This window comes from Perca fluviatilis, chromosome 21, assembly GCF_010015445.1.
Source record: "Perca fluviatilis chromosome 21, GENO_Pfluv_1.0, whole genome shotgun sequence".
NCBI classification, from domain to species: domain Eukaryota; kingdom Metazoa; phylum Chordata; class Actinopteri; order Perciformes; family Percidae; genus Perca; species Perca fluviatilis.
Window position 1 is genome coordinate 26,603,974 of NC_053132.1, and position 19,278 is coordinate 26,623,251.

General features: G+C 41.8%; 1 protein-coding gene across 4 annotated transcripts in view; it reads left to right on the plus strand.

The window, feature by feature from the left end:
* rab3gap1 (RAB3 GTPase activating protein subunit 1) overlaps positions 1-19,278 on the plus strand; it is a 123,427-nt gene that overhangs the window by 13,456 nt on the left and 90,693 nt on the right. For 3 of the 4 annotated variants that reach the window (XM_039787381.1, XM_039787382.1, XM_039787384.1), the window contains exons 3-4: positions 17,832-17,910; positions 18,019-18,151. The exons of the other annotated variant lie outside the window; for it this stretch is intronic. In XM_039787381.1, the coding sequence (XP_039643315.1) occupies positions 17,832-17,910; positions 18,019-18,151 (212 nt within the window). The remainder of the gene's footprint in view (positions 1-17,831; positions 17,911-18,018; positions 18,152-19,278) is intronic. 4 annotated transcript variants of the gene reach the window in all.

The following is a 19,278-nucleotide window of genomic DNA, read 5'->3' on the forward strand; positions in this document are numbered from 1 at the left end:
GAGTAATAGTCTGATCTGGCCTTTCTTAGGGCCTTCCTATAGGTTTTGAGACATTCTTGCCAATCCAAACGAGATTCTTCCACCTTGGTGGAACGCCACTTACATTCGAGGTTTCGCGAGATTTGTTTTAATTTGCGAGTTTGGGAGTTATACCAAGGTGCTAGTTTCCTTTGCTTCATCATCTTCTTTTTCAGGGGAGCGACGGAGTCTAAGGTCGTCCGTAGGCATGTCGTAACACCGTCTACAAATCCATCAATTTGAGAGGGACTGAGGTTAACATACAGGTCCTCTGTTATGTTAAGGCATGACATAGAGTCGAATGCTGTTGGAATATCTTCTTTAAATTTAGCTATAGCACTGTCAGATAAGCATCTGGTGTAGGAGCTTTTATCTAATTTAATATAATCAGGTAGTAAGAATTCGAAAGTGATTAAAGAATGATCTGATAATACCGAATTCTGCGAAAATATTATTAAATCCTCAATTTCAATACCATATGCCAGCACAAGGTCGAGGGTGTGGTTAAAACAGTCGGTCGCCTTGTGCACACTCTGACTGAAACCGATTGAATCCAGTAATGAGTTGAAAGCAGTACTAAGGCTGTCATTGTCAACGTCCACATGGATATTAAAATCACCTACAAGAAGTACTTGGTCTGATTTAAGGACTAAACATGATAAAAACTCTGAGAATTCAGATAAAAATTCAGAATACGGACCTGGAGCCCTGTAAATAACAACGAATATAATTGGCTGTAATGTTTTCCATTTTGGATGTTGAAGATTAAGAACAAGACTTTCAAATGAGTTATAATGTAATTTAGGTTTAGGAGTAATTAACAGGCTTGCATCAAAGATGGACTGTAGCTCCCCCTCCTCGGCCTGAGCCTCTAGGAATTTGAGTATTAATATGGCTGGGAGGAGTGGCTTCATTTAGACTAACATAGTCTTCATGGCCCAGCCAGGTTTCAGTAAGACAAAATAAATCAATTTTATTATCTGATATCAACTTCGTTTACCAATACTGCTTTAGAAGACAGAGATCTAATATTTAATAGTCCACATCTAATTTTCCTATTTTGTTCTATTGCAGTAGTTTTAATTCCAATTAGGTTGTTAAGTATACGCATCTTTTGTTTACCTTTGATTTAACCGATCTGAGCGGGGGACAGACACCGTGCTTATTAGACTATGAGTGGGCCGGCTCCTAACGGAAGGCACAGGAGCGGCGTACGCTGCACCTCTGATTACTAATATCAAACTTGGGTTGTCATGGTTTATGTCTGATAAACTTCGTTCAGATTTTTTGATATGAGAGCGGCACCGTCCCAGGTGGGATGAATGCCGTCTCTCTCAATCGAACCAGGCTTTCCCCAGAACGCCCTCCAGTTATTCACATAGCCCACATCATTAGCTGGGCACCACCCGACAACCAGCGGTGGAAGGATGACGTCCGGCTGTACATTTCATCATTGGTCAGGTTTGGCAGGGGTCCAGAGAAAACTACTGAGTCCGACATTGTCTTTGCGTATATGCACAAAGTGACTCAACATTCATTTTAGTGATCTCCGATTTCACCATTACCACCTACGGAAGTAGGATCTTACTGTATTCCGGTTCTTTTTGCCAGCAGCTTTAGATGGGTTTCTATATCGCCCGCTCCAGCCCGGGGACACATATGACCGTAGGTAGGCCTACTGTAGCCGCCGGGGCCGCTGGCTTCACATATCGCAGTATAGAGCTCCCAATAACCAGAACTGGCTTCTCAGCGGGTGTATCGCTGAGTAGGGAGAAACTGTTAGAGAGGCGAAGACGCTCCGGTTTAGAGCGACCTTCATCATGTGCACTCCCTGGTCTAGATCCTAACGCCGCTTCCCTCCGGACAGTCACCCACTGTGGCTGCTTCCGGGGTCTGCCGGGGACAGCTAGCAGAAGCTACAGAAGCTACAGTATGTTGGCCCGCATTAACTACATGGTGCTGGCGCTAGCTACGGAGGCATTCGATTCTGATTCCATGGTGCGGAGCCGTGACTCAAATTCACTAAGCCTTGCCTCCAAAACAGCGAATATACTACATTTATTACATGTATCGTTATCACTAAAGGAGGCAGGGGAATAGCTAAACATTTGACACACAGAGCAAGAGAGAGCAGGAGAGGGAGAGGAATTAGCCATTGCTAATGGCTAAGCTAAAGTAGCTAACAGTGTTTTATTGTAAATTCAGCGAGTCAGTCGCTGTAAGTGAAGCTAAGTATAAGTGCTTGAGTAAAACAATTGTAATTCAAATGCAATCCAGGCAAATAGCTGCTAATTTAAACAGTGAAGCAGAGTTCAGTAAGTTTTTGCCGGAGCAGCAAACTAGCGTTTGTAACACGGGAACACCGGAAGTGACACAATACGCTCACCTTACACGTCGGCACGTCACTTCTGATTCAGGGAAGTTGACTTTGACTGTGACCAGAAATCTGGTCACAGTCAATTTAAAGACTCTGGTTAAAGATCCGAGTGAATCACGACTCGAACAGATTTAATGCCGAGGCATATCCAACAGTAAGTTCAGAGGGTCAAAAATACGAAATTGAATTATTTTCCAGATGGAGTCACGGGTAAGTTCATGGGCGTCAGTTTGGTTTGAAATGTACTGGGGACAGAGACGCAAATTTGGAAGTACATTTCCAGAAGTGCTGGGTACAATGACGCATTCATTTTGTTTTTCTCTTTCGCGCAGGTCATGTTTGAAAGACGCTGTCCTGTAGCTTACTAATGAATAAAAACGTGGTTTAATGTACGTTAACAATGATCAATGATTACCAAATTTCTCTCTCATATTTCTCCTCATAACCACTGAAAACTGTCAAAAAATCAAACCCAAAGTCCAATTAAAGCTGCGAGCAGCGATGGATGGGCCCTCGTACCTCTGCGGTTATCGGCGGACGCCGCTTCTTGCGACCGTGCATTTGTGAGGCACTCAGACGCCGCAACGATACCTCACACAAGACTCTACGTCATACGGTTCATTAGCTGTGAAAAGGGGTGTGGCTAAAGTATAGGGGGCGGGTCAAACCATCACCAATTAAAAAGGAACTCTGCTGAGTTCAATGATACCTCACACAAGGGTCTACATTAAATGGATCATTAGTTATGAAAGGGGGCGTGGCTTAAACATAGGGGGCGGGCCAAACCATCACCAATGAATAAGGCAGTCTCTGCTGAGTTCATTGACACCTCACATGAGACTCTACCTTAAACAGTTCAAATGTTATAAAAGGGGGCGTGGTCTGAGTAAGTGGGCGTGGTTAAAGTATAGGGGGCGGCTCAGTATCACATGTAGACCACACAATCTAAGTTTCATGTAAATTGGATGTAAATTGTCATATAAGGCGCATTTCCTGTTGCCAGCGGGGGGCGCTATCACCAAAAGTAAATTTCGGCCTGTAGGTGTCCTCAGGCCTGGACCCTTGTGATTCGTGAGAAATGTTTTTCCTTTTAATAACTTTTCATCTTTAAGGTGTTGGGATGGTACAGACCAAGTTTGGAGTCCATTAGGGTTGTGCCGGAGCGACAACCACCATCGTGATGGCTTCCACCCTGTCAAACACACTAATCCTAGTCGCGGGCGCTGGACGGGAAATTGACAAGTGCGTCGGTCTTAAACTAGCCAAGACACAAAGACAAGACATAGGGCTCCTTAAGTGGAAGCTACTTTTTCCCCTTTTACGTGCAACCTATTTGTGAAAAAGACCATCACTTTGAGCAGACTGGATCGGCTGTAGTGATACTTTCTCTCTCTCTCTCCCTGTCAGTTGTAGCTCGCTCTACCTTCTAGTAACGTTAGACACAGTGGTCTCGAGTGAGAGAGAAAAAAGCGTTGAAAGTGGAACGCTATCGCACTTTCCTTTCTCCCCTCATTGGACTAAGTTTGTCGACACTACTCTGTGCGTGCATCAATAAGTAAGTCTGAGGTCCTGTAGGTACGGGACGATGTTATGCAGGATTTATGAATGTACGTTAGCAACAGTAGGCTAATTAACAAGGGTGCTATTTTATGTGTGAGCTAATATTGCGCATCTGTTCATGTGCGCAGCAAGAGTTATGTTTCTGTTTATTGAATGCGTTATTCAGTGCAAACATAACCGAGAATGTAGTTTAAACTCCGTAATGATGGTATGTTATTACTGTCGTTCTGTTGAAGGCAAACGTCCCACTGTACTGTCGTTACGCAGATCACGGACATCTGATTGATTTTACTGCACCGTACTTAAGTGAAAGTAGGTCATGTTGTAAAACCTACCAGCAGGGCACCCATAGTAGTAGAAAAAAATATTTATGTAAAGAGACATGAGCTACCCGCGACAATATCATCATCCATCACGATGTTTTACTGTAAACATCGTCAACTGCCAAATATCGGCCTTTAATTGTCCTCAGGGTTGGACTCTTATGAATCCTGAAAAGTTTCGAGGTAATCAGATAATGTACACTCGAGTTACACCCACTTCCTTTTTCGGCGGCGAAACGCACAAAATGGCCGCCACGCCCTATGACCAAAAGTTTTTCTTCTAACAACTTTTCATCTTTAACTTCTTAAGATGGCACAGACCGAGTTTAATGTACCTAAACAACGATCAATCATCACCACATTTCTGGTTAGATTTTTTTGACCGTTATCAGTGGTTATGAGGAGCAATATGAGAGAAATTTGGTGATCATTGTTTAGGTACAAGCTTTTTCCTCGCCATAGGCACCAATGAAGAAGAAAATGTTAATGTGAGATAACTTATAATCGTTGGATTTCGGTTTAGTTCTTTTGAAGTGTTCATTACAAGATATGGCCATGATAAATTTGGTGATCGTTGTTGAGGTACATTAAACCACGTTAAGCTTTTTCACGTTAAGCAGAATGTCCTGACGGGCAGTGTTGTGAACAGAGATGTGTGCAGCCAGTGCAGCAGCAGAGCGGCTTTGTCTGTGCCTGCCCTGTGGGGATATAGATTGTTGTGGATTTTTTGGCTTACTAAATTGAGCTTGAGGTTTTCAAAAAAAGTGGTGGGTACAAAATTACTCATGACGAAATCTGGTAGGTATGCGTACCCACCGTCCCCACCGAAAATTGACGCCTATGGGTAAGTTCGTGACCACGTTTGTTGCAATCAATTGAAAAATGTTTAAACCACAGTTAGATTTCTCCCGCCACGGTATCAGAAATAAAGCCGTCTATCATCGATTGTTAGAAAGCACGTCGGACAATAGCGCCGACACGCGCTTCACAATGCGAGTGGGCACGCGTGCCACTCTGAGAAAAGGGAGAAAGAAAAAAGAGACAGGTTATGCCGAGGACCCGGTTGAGATGGCATGTGTGCATCCTTGAGAACTGTAAGTCGTATAACTAATATTGTCAGTTCATTTAAGCCTGTATTAGTCTATAGTTCTTGCTCATTTTTAGTTTCACCTTCACCTGCTAGCTAAATTGCACGTGGCTGTTGATTCAATACAACGCCCTTGATATCAGATCATGGCATGGCATATTAGGCTAAACCGTGATTATTTCATACATTCATGAAACATATTGTGGAAAATTCATTCAACATAATTCACAGCCAAATAACAATTAAAAGTTGGCTATGTTATTTGAACATTTATAACCTAACCTGGCAGGCACTGCCTCCGTTTTGGTGTCTGCTGCGGTGCGCAGCGCTGCTCGGACCGTGCGCCGCTGCCCTTTTTTTCCTCCATAAACTCCGCTCTCAGCTCCTCTGCCAGTTGCTGCATGAACTTCCTTCGGGACATTTTACAGCTGGTGTACTCATTGGAGATGATGTGTGCAATGATTCCAGCCAGTTGTAGCATGTATAAAGTTATATGAACACTTAGACAGCTACCGGTCATCTACGTGTACCGCACCTTTCACAGAGTGAGCGCCCAGTGCTTTTCTTCTGATTCAGAACCGAGTCCATCCATGCCGTAGCCTACGTTACCGACTCTGGCTTTGCCTTCGGCCCATCGGTGATGCCCACACTTGTTACTCGAGACCGCTAGTTACATTTCTCTGAGAGAGACTATGATTATTACTAAGCAACCAAGATGCATCTTCAACCACGCAAAAGATTAAAAACAAAACCGCAAAAATCCGAGCGGTCAATATCGTGTATGGCCAAAATAGGTAAAAGTGATTGTATTTTCATGCCTTTTGTGTAATGTATATAAAAACAATTTTAAATGAAAATACAGACTATTTTAGGAAAAGTCAGGTACCAGCAGGATTGTATTTTTAAGTTATTACAAATATAAATTTCACACAGGGGGACCATCTAGCAGCATTTATGCTACACAGCATTAATGGGCCACCTCTTTCTGAATTCCCCTATAACCAAGCCTTGGAGTTATTTTTCCAAAAGCCAAGAAAAATCAAATGCACACAGCAAGGCTGCCAACATTGCCACTGAGGCAAATATGCAATTAGTTTAATTATGAATGGTTTCATACTATAGGCTACTTTGGGTTTTGGTTTCCCTATCATTTTGTAGACCTACAGTTCCTCAAAAATACAGTTCAATCAAAACGAAATCAAAATATGCCTCATTGTGTGTGAATAGAGGTGAATAAATATATTTGTTTGTGTTGCAGCGAAGCGTCAAATCCGTTTAATACGTAAAACATTTGCCGGCGGGGCGCGGGACTGGGGGCGGGGGGTCCGACAGATCTGCCCCCACTGCTAAAACAAATCCTAGAGGAAACACTGGAAACGTGCATCAGCGTTGGTTGACATTTGTTAGCGAATATTTGCTAAAGTTATGGTTGCAGACTATGATGGTTTCTTTCTGTGATTTTCCTTGAGGTACACATCAGTGTCTTTAAAAAAATAAATAAAGTAGTAAAGTATTTTATTCCAGACGCGAGCTTTTGTTTTGAAAAGTAGAAGCTCGGGGACTGTACCAGGCGGGACGGCATGAGACGGGTCGGCATGACATGGGACGTTCCAGGCTGCAGCCATACAGTCTTGTTTCAGGAAGGAGGTTTAACAAACTCTGAGTCTAAACCTGAACAAGCCCGAGACACACCAAGCCGATAATCGGCCGTTAGACAGTCTGGCGAAGTCAGTGACTCGAGTCTGTTCGGTGTGGTCCGTGCCATCTTCCGGTCTTCATTTTGGCCGATTTTACATGTATAATCGGTGGGGCGGGCACTGCAGTCGGACTCATATGACCCATCTGATTGGTAGAGTGCTAACCCGGAAACGAGGAGCGGAATGAGCGTGACTAGAGTCTCTCAAAATCTGATTAAAATCTTTTAAACTGACCTTTGTCGATCTGAAATGAAGACAGATTCAGCAACTGCATGGCCTATTTCTTGCTTAAAATGTTTTTTCAGAAACCCGTTTCGGTGAACTATTTTAGTACAATATGAGATCAAATTCTGAACAAGCCGCCATGACAGGAAAGAGTATAGAAGTACCAAGAGGCGAAACTCAATAGAACGCAGACCTGCCAACATGTACGCATTTTGCGTACTCGGCACGCATTTTTACCCTTAAGTACGCTTGTACGATTCGCTGCTCTCTAGGTACGCATTTTGTTGCATCTCGCATTTCTCCGGTTTCAGTTTCTATACAATCTACATCTATGACGTTGATTCTGCCGCTGAGGAGTGGAGTGAAAAGCTTTCGGCCAATCAGAGCGCTGCATTTTAACCCTCCGCCCACCTGCCCCTCCCTTCTTATAAACTGTCTATGGCCCCTCCTAGCCAAATGCTTCGCGCGTTTAATTCAATTCAGTGCCTCAGCAAGCCAGGCTGTCCGGATAACCGTAGGCTTGCATGCCATGGCTGAACCGCCTCAAAAAAGGTTTGGAACATAGACGATATATCGGAACGATTTCTTAACGGGAGAGATGGCCTTTCCTCCACATGTCCAGACTACCTCACATAGACAGTATAATAGAACATCATCACCCGTTCTGCACCGTGTGCAAGACAGACATCGACATCAGTCACCAAGGGGCAACAGGTAACGAGCACAGTCCCATAAACAAATACTCCCCACCCCCCGAAACATAATGATATTAAAAACAAATGGATGATAAGAAAAAAGCGTTCATAGTGTCCATCAGTGATGGCAGTAACGCGTTACAATTCAGTGGTTGAAATGACTGCAGAGATACATTTGCGACACGGACGTTATTTTCCGGAGTTGTTAACGCTGCGTTGAAGCGAGCTGTCCCGTCACTGTTCCCCGTGGTCAGAGCCAGAACCAGAGATGTTAACTGACAACATATGTGTCCTGTCAGTGACTACAGCAATGTGACCGAGCAACTGACAGATAACATGTTGAGAATTAATGTTTAGTCTTGCTACACGTAATATTACATTTCATCAGCGGTGGAAAGTAACTATAGCCGTCGGTATACTACCGTCGGCTACTTTGATTCAATTTTAATTGGGTATTTTTTATTTAATCCTACTTATTAGGCTACTTCTAGTCCACCACAATTCAGAGTCAACTAGGCTATTGAACGTTTTACTCAACTATTTATATTATTGCTTTAGTTACTTTGCAGCGTCAGATTAATAATACAAAATAATATGAATAAATTATGATGTATTAAAGTGGATAAAGATGAGACTTTGTTGACCCGAATACTCTATTTTGGTGAAAGTAACTCAAAAGTAACGCAAAAGTAGTGTATGCATTACAATTCAGAGACCGTAATATTGTAATATAACTAATTACTCTCAAAGACAGTAACTAGTAATCATCAATGTATTAAATTTTGGAATTAACTTGCCCAACGCTGGTGTCAATAGGCACCTGCCATCCTTCCCATTAGTTGGGGACAGTTAGAAAAGTGGTGGAATGGCTAGAAAACTAAAAGGTTTTGGAAAGGCCAGGTGCTGATTAATGTAAGATAAAGGTAACAGTTAGGCTATTTATGTGATGTGATGGCAACTGACATAATGCAATGTCACCCATGTCAAATATTTGAAAGTGTATCTGAAAATATCTGACCCATGTTATTTATATATAGCAGTAATTGTATAACATTTATGGTCTACTTGTATATGGTTATGGAGTAACTAAAAAATTGATTGGTGAAATTATATTATGTAGTATGCTGTTAGGTATCTCATAGGTTTCTCATTGGTGAGTGCAACGGTGGAGCGTATATTGGCGGTGGGCTGTCGGTGATTGGTGCGCGCGGGGGGGGTTGTACTCATAAAATTTCTTCAAGGTTGGCAGGTCTGAGAACGTTGTGTTGCACTCAGTCCAAGATGGCGGCGCTGCAATCTTTAGAACGTTCCATTGCAAGCTGCAGCTCGGTCATGGGTACATTAAGTTCCCTTTGATGACAGTCTGTCTTTGAATTTCCGGAGAAACCAGAGCCATGTGACACGTTCGTCCAGTCAGCTGCCGGTTTCATTTTTGGACGACAATACAGATTAGCGCCACCTGCTGTTATGGAGACGTATTACGTCTCGTTGTTTTGGTGTGTTCTGAGGCACTTTTTTGACCAACTCAGGGAGACTGAGTTGATTTACCCTGAGATGGGAATCTCGTGAGTTTTCGGTTCTAGAACAGCTGATTTGAGTTGGTTCAATCAACTCAGAGTAGGTTGACTCAGAGTTAAGCGCGTGCACCACCACTATAAAAAGGCAGCATGAATGGAGCCATGATATTACGATTCACCATGGCAACAACCACAAATAAATCGGTCGGCATACTTAATCATGCCCACATACAGTGAGTTTGAACATATATTTCATTAAAGGGGTGATAGAATGATTATATAGGGTATTTCACACTGTTCCTTATGGTCTCCTAATGGGGTATGTAACATTGGTTGGGCTGAAAATGGCCTGGTTGATATTTTATGGGCCCTTATGCATCCCTGTGTTTTGGCCCTATTTGTAACAAGAGCTTTTCTTCCAAATATGGTATGGTCATGAATATTTAGATGAGCTGCGCGGTGATTGGTTGAGCGACTTGCCATTACGCACATTAGAGACGCTCGATTGGTTGAGCGAATCCCCAATACACATACATTAGAGAAGCGACAGAATCTCATATTCCAGACACTGCAATGTTTCATTACCAAATTCACTTCTGAGACTTTTTTAAGCGAGAAATCAACTATATAAAGCTCAAATATGGGCCGTTTTACCAAAATTGATGGCTAATTGCAAATTTGGTAAGACGTGTCGGACTTTAGGAGCTCCACACAGTCTGACGAGAAAGCGACAGCCTTCTGGGCTCCATACCCAGCGCAAAGTCACCCTTTGTGGATACTGCATACGGGGCTCCGTGGCCAGCTGCTGGAATAAATATATCTATAAATAATACATTTACGGTTTTGAATGTCCCAATGTCTTATAAAGCTAACCGTTGTGTCCGATTTGATTTTAAGGCATTTTTATGAACGCGAGGCGTCTTTGTAGGACGAGCAGCTGCTTGCTATATGTCCCATTCATTACAATGGGGAAATACCGCAGCTAGCTAGCTACATTGTCGTCATAACTAAATTATATTTACAGTTTGAATTTCGTCACGCCACTTATACAACATCATTCCCCAATGTCTTATAAAGCTAACCGTTGTGTCCGATTTGATTTTAAGGCATTTTTATGAACGCGAGGCGTCTTTGTAGGACGAGCAGCTGCTTGCTATATGTCCCATTCATTACAATGGGGAAATACCGCAGCTAGCTAGCTACATTGTCGCCATAACTAAATTATATTTACAGTTTGAATTTCGTCACGCCACTTATACAACATCATTCCCCAATGTCTTATAAAGCTAACCGTTGTGTCCGATTTGATTTTAAGGCATTTTTATGAACGCTAGCACGCTCTTTGTAGGACGAACAGCTGCTTGCTATATGTCCCATTCATTACAATGGGGAAATACCGCAGCTAGCTAGCTACAGTGTCGCCATAACTAAATTATATTTACAGTTTGAATTTCGTCACCACTTATACAACATCATTCCCCAATGTCTTATAAAGCTAACCGTTGTGTCCGATTTGATTTTTAAGGCATTTTTATGAACGCTGGTACGCCTTTGTAGGACAAGCAGCTGCTTGCTATATGTCCCATTCATTACAATGGGGAAATACCGCCGCGCTAGCTAGCTACACTTTCGCCATAACTAAATTATATTTACTGTTTGAATTTCGATACCAACTATACAACTCATTCCCCAATTGCTTATAAAGCTAACCGTTGTGTCCGATTTGATTTTAAGGCATTTTTATGAACGCATAACGCGTCTTTGTAGGACCGAGCAGCCGCTTGCTATATGTCCCATTCATTACAATGGGGAAATACCGCAGCTAGCTAGCTACATTGTCGCCATAACTAAATTATATTTACAGTTTGAATTTCGTCACGCCACTTATACAACATCATTCCCCAATGTCTTATAAAGCTAACCGTTGTGTCAGATTTGATTTTAAGGCATTTTTATGAACGCAAGGCGTCTTTGTAGGACAAGCAGCTGCTTGCTATATGTCCCATTCATTACAATGGGGAAATACCGCAGCTAGCTAGCTACACTTCTCGCCATAACTAAATTATATTTACTGTTTGAATTTCTCCCTCCCACTTATACAACTCATTCCCCAATGTCTTATAAAGCTAACCGTTGTGTCCGATTTGATTTTAAGGCATTTTTATGAACGCGTAGCGCTCTTTGTAGGACAAGCAGCTGCTTGCTATATGTCCCATTCATTACAATGGGGAAATACCGCAGCTAGCTAGCTACACTTCGCCATAACTAAATTATATTTACTGTTTGAATTTCGCCACGCCACTTATACAACTCATTCCCCAATGTCTTATAAAGCTAACCGTTGTGTCCGATTTGATTTTAAGGCATTTTTATGAACGCTGTAGGCTTTGGTAGGATCGAACAGCTGCTTGCTATATGTCCCATTCATTACAATGGGGAAATAACCGCAGCTAGCTAGCTACAGTGTCGCCATAACTAAATTATATTTACAGTTTGAATTTCGCCACGCCACTTATACAACATCATTCCCCAATGTCTTATAAAGCTAACCGTGTGTCCGATTTGATTTTAAGGCATTTTTATGAACGCTGGTACGTCTTTGTAGGAACAAGCGCTGCTTGCTATATGTCCCATTCATTACAATGGGGAAATACCGCAGCTAGCTAGCTACACTTTTGCCATAACTAAATTATATTTACTGTTTGAATTTCGTCACGCCACTTATACAACTCATTCCCCAATGTCTTATAAAGCTAACCGTTGTTCCGCGATTTGATTTTAAGGCATTTTTATGAACGCTAGGCGCCTTTGTAGGACGGAGCAGCTGCTTGCTATATGTCCCATTCATTACAATGGGGAAATACCCCAGCTAGCTAGCTACATTGTCGCCAAACTAAATTATATTTACAGTTTGAATTTCGCACGCCACTTATACAACATCATTCCCCAATGTCTTATAAAGCTAACCGTTGTGTCAGATTTGATTTTAAGGCATTTTTATGAACGCAAGGCGTCTTTGTAGGACGAACAGCTGCTTGCTATATGTCCCATTCATTACAATGGGGAAATACCGCAGCTTGCTCACTTTCGCCATAACTAAAGTATATTTACAGTTTGAATTTCGTCACGGCATGAATATTACAGGTATCTCATGGTCTTACAAAGCTTAGCTAACACTTGTCCGATTTTTGGATTTCAATTGAATGTATTTTTGTGAATGTCAGAGTTAGGAGGAGGCTAGCTAGCTCTCATTGATGGACTCCATCTCACCGCGGATCTATCAATGAGACTCGCGGACAAGAGGCGTTTATTTTCCGATTGTTTGTTTAAATAACTCAACACACATACCCATTATAAGATTAACTGGAACCTGCGGGCTGCGGTAAAAGATTGCGGGCGTAACAAGCTCGGCGATGTAGCAACCCAGGCAGCACCAACACCGGCACTAAACTCCGACACACAGTCGGAGAAAATTTGCAATTAGCCATCCATTTTCGTAAAGCGGCCCATATTCGAGCTTTATATGGTTGATTTCTCGCATAAAAAAGTTTCAGAAGTGAATTTTGTAATGGAATAGCAGAGATCTGCGTGACCTAGCTAGATTCAGAAGACTACCTGATCTCAGGTCAGTTGTGTAGCCTATGTAAATGTTGGGGCGTGACTGTTCTCTTAAGGTTCCGGATTTTGAGATGCTTGCGCAAGCAACTCAGCTTTGTTGGGATTCGCCCGTTTTCAGAGGCAGTTTCAAAATATGAGATTTTCATAGTAAAGGGGTGTCAGTGGGATTTTGAGCTTCTATGTATGTCCTATTTACCCACCAAACTGTCGTTATTCAACTATGACAGGGTAAAATCGGTTTTGCATTCTATCACCCTTTTAAAAAAGCCACCTGGCTGCTGCTTCAAAAGAGCGAGAAAATTGCTGCTTGAGTCAATGTGTAAATTCCAATATAGTGTGTTACTTTCATATTTAATCCCAGGTATAATATTACTGGTGAAAACTGGATTGGTATTGCACCTTCACCACATTCAATTTTATTTATACTATCAATTCATAACAAGAGTTATCTCAAGACACTTTACAGATAGAGTAGGTCTAGGCCACACTCTATAATTTACAAAGACCCAACAATTCCAGTAATTCCCTAAGAGCAAGCATTCAGTGTGACAGTGGCAAGGAAAAACTTCCTCTCAGGAAGAAACCTCGGACAGACCCAGGCTCTTGGTAGGCGGTGTCTGATGGTGCCGGTTGGGCGTGTGATGCACAGTGGCAATAATAGTCACAATAAAGATAATGGATCAGTGACTAAAAAATAGTTGTATTAGTTCATGGCACTGCAGGGTGTCACAGGATGTAACAGGGTATAGCAGGGCATCACAGGACGTAGCAGAGCACTGCAGGGCGTAGCAGGGCGTACTAGGACGCAGCAGGACGTAGCAGGGCACTGCAGAGCGTAGCAGGTGTAACAGGGCATAGCAGGGCGCGCAGCAGGACCACGGCGAAAGGCTGCAACCATGATTTAGGGGCCATCCTAATCCAAGGAAACATGCTGGGCGTAAAGAAAACATATGGACTCTGGGGAATAAGCTCCCCAGTGCTAGCTTAGTAACAAGCATTTCTGGAACATGGAAGCACACAGATTGAAAGAGAGGAGAGTGAAGCTCAGTGTGTCAAAGGAAGTCCAAAACTATAACAGCATAATTAAGAGAGACAGGTTAAGGAGAGGAGCCTGGGCGGGCTAGAACTCTCCCCAACTGGATTGGGCTGTACTGGCCTGTCTCCCTCTACTTTGATTGTTTCATTGATTATATGGTAGATGACTATGACGACGTTCTTGTCAGAACACGCGCTGCAGCATTCTGGATCAGCTGGAGAGTCTTAACCCTTGTGTTGACTTCGGGTCAAATTGACCGGTTTTAAATTTTTGTTTTATATCAGAAAATATGGGACGTAGAAATAAGCGCTGAAAATGCGTAGAAGAAAAATTTAACAATTTAAAACGTTGGAAAAAGCAAAAACAAACTGTGGAAAGAAAAAGGCATCAAAAAAGTCAGTTTTTTCCAAGGTTGATGGGAAGACAACACAAGGGTTAAGGGTTTTATTTGAGCATCATAACAGTAAATAATTACAATAGTCTAGCCTGGAACTAGGTGCAATCCTGTGGGCGAATACAATGGGAAAATATCGCTGCTAGCTAGCTACACTTTCGGCATAACTATAGTAGGGCTGAAACGATTCCTCGAATAATTCGATTACAAAAAATCCTCGATGCAAAATGACTGCCTCGAAGCTTCGTTAAATCAATGTTACCAACGTTGTATAGCTGATGGACGGTGTTTCCGCACGGAGCATTATTACTGTCGCACAGATGCGGCTCCTAGTCAATGCTCTCAGTCTGCTGCTGGCGACACATGCTAGAGCGTAAATAGCAAGGGGCTAAGAGAAGAGACAGGCTGGAGAAAACAACAGAAAGTGTCCAAAGTTTGGAATCAGTTCATACGTAATTAAAACTAAAACTCTGTACAGTGTGTCTACTGCAAAATCAAACTAGCTTACCACCATAACTTAATCATCCATTCCACGAAGGCCCGACTAAAGTAAATCACAGTCGTATGGACAATGAAACTACACTAAACACAACTACCAAAAACAAAGACAAGAAAATATGTAGTGGTGACCACGATCTGATGAGCCAACGTGTTGACTATCCCTTCGGAAAAACAGCTGATTGTTGCGTTTTTTTTTTTTTTTTTTTCTCTTTTTTTTTTTTTTTTTCTCTCTCTCTCTCTCTCTCTCTGGAGAAACAGCTGATCAACAATCTAATAGCATAAGTGTAACAGAGCTGTGTGACATAATCAAATATATAAATGAAAATAGGTTGAGTATAACTAATACTTACATATAGGCCTACTGTATATACAGATCAGTCTCAGGTTGAAACTTGTAGTTCTGAAAGTTAAGTTGCACAACTTAATGTAATGTTTGTGTATGTTTAATGTATGCCTTAGTTTGAGGTTGATATCATTTGAAAAAAATCTTTAAAAACAATGTAATATTTATATATAAAAGTTAATTTTTTTGAGAGATGATATTGTAAGCAATGTAGGCAATACAAATGTTGCTTTTTCCGAAAATATTGCTTTTTTCCCTAGTTTGGGTTGTTTAAAAACGCAAAAAAAAAATTATCCGATTAATCGATCGATAAAGTGCTAGATTAATCGATTACAAAAAGAATCGATAGCTGCAGCCCTAAACTATAGTATATATTGCAGGTTCCCCAATGTCTTACAAAGCTTAGCTAACAATTGTCAGATTTCAATTTAATGCATTTTTGTGAATTTCAGAGGTCTCGTTAGGAGGAGGCTAGCTAGTTCTCATTGATGGACTCCAGCTCACCGTGGGCTGTATCAATGAGACTCGCGGACAAGAGGGGTTTATTTCCCTGATCGTTTGTTTAAATAACTCAACACACACATCCATTATAAGATTAACTGGAACCTGCGGTAAGAGATTGCGGGCGTAACAAGCTCGCTGACCGCGCTCTCAGTCAGACACCGGCCATTTAGCAGGAAGAGGGGAGGGAGAACAGTGAGCTGCAGGCCCTGGAGCTCTGTCAGGGCACCGGCGTTTGGTAGTCCAGTCACCCAGAAAGGGTGAGTTTGCGCGGGTATTGAGCACCGTGGGCTGCCGGCCGTGACGGAACTCAATCTAGCTCACAGCAGGTCTGTGAAGGAGGACAGGCAGGGCGGCGATGTAGCAACCCAGGCAGCACCGGCCACTGAACTCCGACACACAGTCGGAAATTTTTTTTAATTAGCCATCAATTTTCGTATAACGGCCCATATTTGAGCTTTACATTCTTGCATAAAAAAGTCTCAGAAGTGAATTTTGTAATGGAATAGCAGAGATCTGCGAGACCTAGGTTCAGTAGACTACCTGATCCCAGATCAGTTGTGTAGCCTATGTAAATGTTGGGGCATGACAAAGAGAGAGACTAGAGCCAGATGAGGAGGAGCCGTCGAATTGACGTCAACTAGGCGGCTCGTTGAGATTTGCCCGTTTTTCAGAGGCAGTTTCAAATAGTGAGATTTGCAGAGGAAAACGGTGTCATTGGGTTTTTGAGGTTCTGTGTATGTCCTATTTACCCACCAAACTGTAATTTTTCAACTATGACAAGGTAAAATCGGTTTTACATTCTATCACCCCTTTTAAAATAGCCCAGTAAACATGGCTGGGACATATTAATGTTACTACTATATGATCAGCCAGATGGCTTTCGTTAAAATAAAACCTTTTCTATACATATCATGTTTGCCTGAACAGCATGTCTTCTCTTCATAACATCGTGGCAAATAAGCAATGTAGGATGATTAAAGAGGAAAAAACATATACCAAATCTTTGTTAATCAAAATACACAATATCGATTCATGACAATGAACAATGTCATCGACATTGTGAGTTTACAAAGAGTGAGTAAAGGCAGCAGTGTCATGGCCTTGACACAGTGTAAATATAGCCTCATTCTGGCCTTAAAGCTACATTAAAACAAGCATTACTGTATAATAACTAGGAATTATAAGAGTGCAATTCCAACTAAACTGACTAAACTTATATTTGTCCCCACTTTTTCCAGGCCAGTAAAATTATACAAGGGGCCACTAAAACTCTACTGGCTAGTGGGCCAATGGGGGAAAAATGTTAAACGTGTGTTGCGTGAATACAACAGCTCCTGCAGTGGGGAGTGAAGCAGACAGACCAAAGGGTTCACAAGCTTCTTCTATTTTCAAGGCTACTGTCTTTTTACAGGACTGTGGTTTCCATGGAAAGTCCACCGTCAAGGCTTTCACCCTTATTTGTTATTCTGCTCTGCATGAGGAGAAAATGCTGTACTTGCATTTATTTGTTTGTCATGACTTGTGAGTGATTGGCATCCTGTCACTGTTACAGTTGCTTACTCTGAAAGGGGAGAGAGAGTGGGTGACCGTTCGCTTTAGTTCAGTAAAGTAGACAGCCCTGCAGAGTCTTGTAATTGCTACTTCGAGTTCAGTAAAGTAGACAGCCCTGCAGAGTCTTGTAATTGCTACTTCATGACATTTTATATATATATATATATATATATATATATATATATATATATATATATATCTCACATTTTAACCACTTATTTCTATGTCCCATATTTTCTTTATAAATCAAAAATTGAAAACGATGACCTGAAGTCAACACAAGGGTTAAATACACACACACACACACACACACACACACACACACACACACATAGTGTGAACACTGCCTGCCGCTGACCGCTAAACTCATTTTGTCTGCTTGAAGGTTTGTGTCCAGAGTCGAGGAAGTGCTAAATGAATGGAAGCTGATTGGGAACTCTTCAGGAAATTTGACCCCTGAGAAGGTATTCTACTATCATTAAGCTTCAAATATTCAGCTGAATAACACCAATGAGCAGTATTCTGCCAGTACGTTCTTAACTCTGTTATGATGCTTCATTATTTGAACACAGGGTGAATACACTAGTGGCACCTGGGAGGAGAAGTCTCAGGATATTCATTTTGCTGACTTTAAGTTCTACATAACTCATTACTTCCTGAAACAAGAATGTGAGAAGGACAATGGGAAGGACAAGCTTGAGGAAGGTACAATTATGTCTGAATGTGCCATAATATGTAGCTTACCTGATGACAATCTATTGGCAGTGTTTTAGCAGGCACTTTATCTTAATGTTTATGGTTGTGTATTCTCATGTTCTTTTTCTTATGGTGTAAAAGGATTTCAGATGAGTCAAAAATATACCTAGCTACATCAATAAATACTACTGTTTGTTAGTCATTCTAATGGAGTATAATGAGAAATAAAGAACTTTTAAAGTTTACAGTTTCCTTCCGCAAGCAATTTCTTTTTTTTAAACTCCTTAGTTTCGTTATTTGGTTTCAGCACACAATTGACTATTTTCCCCACACAACATTCCCTGTTAGCCTCCTTGCTTTTCTTATTTACCTCATGCTTATATTAGAGTGAATGTTGACTTTTTTTAAAGGGGTGATAGAATGATTATATAGGGTATTTCACACTGTTCCTTAAGTTCTCCTAATAGGGTATTTAACATTGGTTGGGCTGAAAATGGCCCAGGTGCTATTTTTTTTGGCCCTTATGCATCCCTATGTAATGGGTTAGGGTTATGTAATGGCTCTATTTGGAACGACAGCTTTTCTTCCAAATATGGTTTGCTCATGAATATTTAGACGAGCTGCGCGCTGACTGGTTGAGGAACCACTCACACAATACATTGGAGACGATACAGCAGGTCTCATATTTCAGACACACACACACACACACCGTACACACCGTACACAGCTCACACACACAATCACAGACACACTGTCTGTTACATGCTCAGACATGCCCAGGCGTGAGCCGCAGCGGCTAAAACAACTGAGACAAAATAAAAAAGTTTCGACACTTTCATTATAACTAGTGTTGTTCTAACGTTACTCTTGCGACATAAAAAAACCTCCACCAAAGAACCACAACTCACCTTGTAGCTAGTAAGCGCGGGGAGAGGAGAGTGAACCCCTGCAAGCCTGTCCTCTGCAGCGCTGCGTTAGATCCACAACTCCCTCTCGTCCGATATACTCGTTCTAAACACTTTTCTCTGGGCCAGTAGGCTATTCCGTTGTACAGTCTGGAACACTGCATTTATGACCGTGATTCATTTTCAATATCCTTGAAAAACCTCCAAACTTTCTTCTTTTCTAAAGTACAC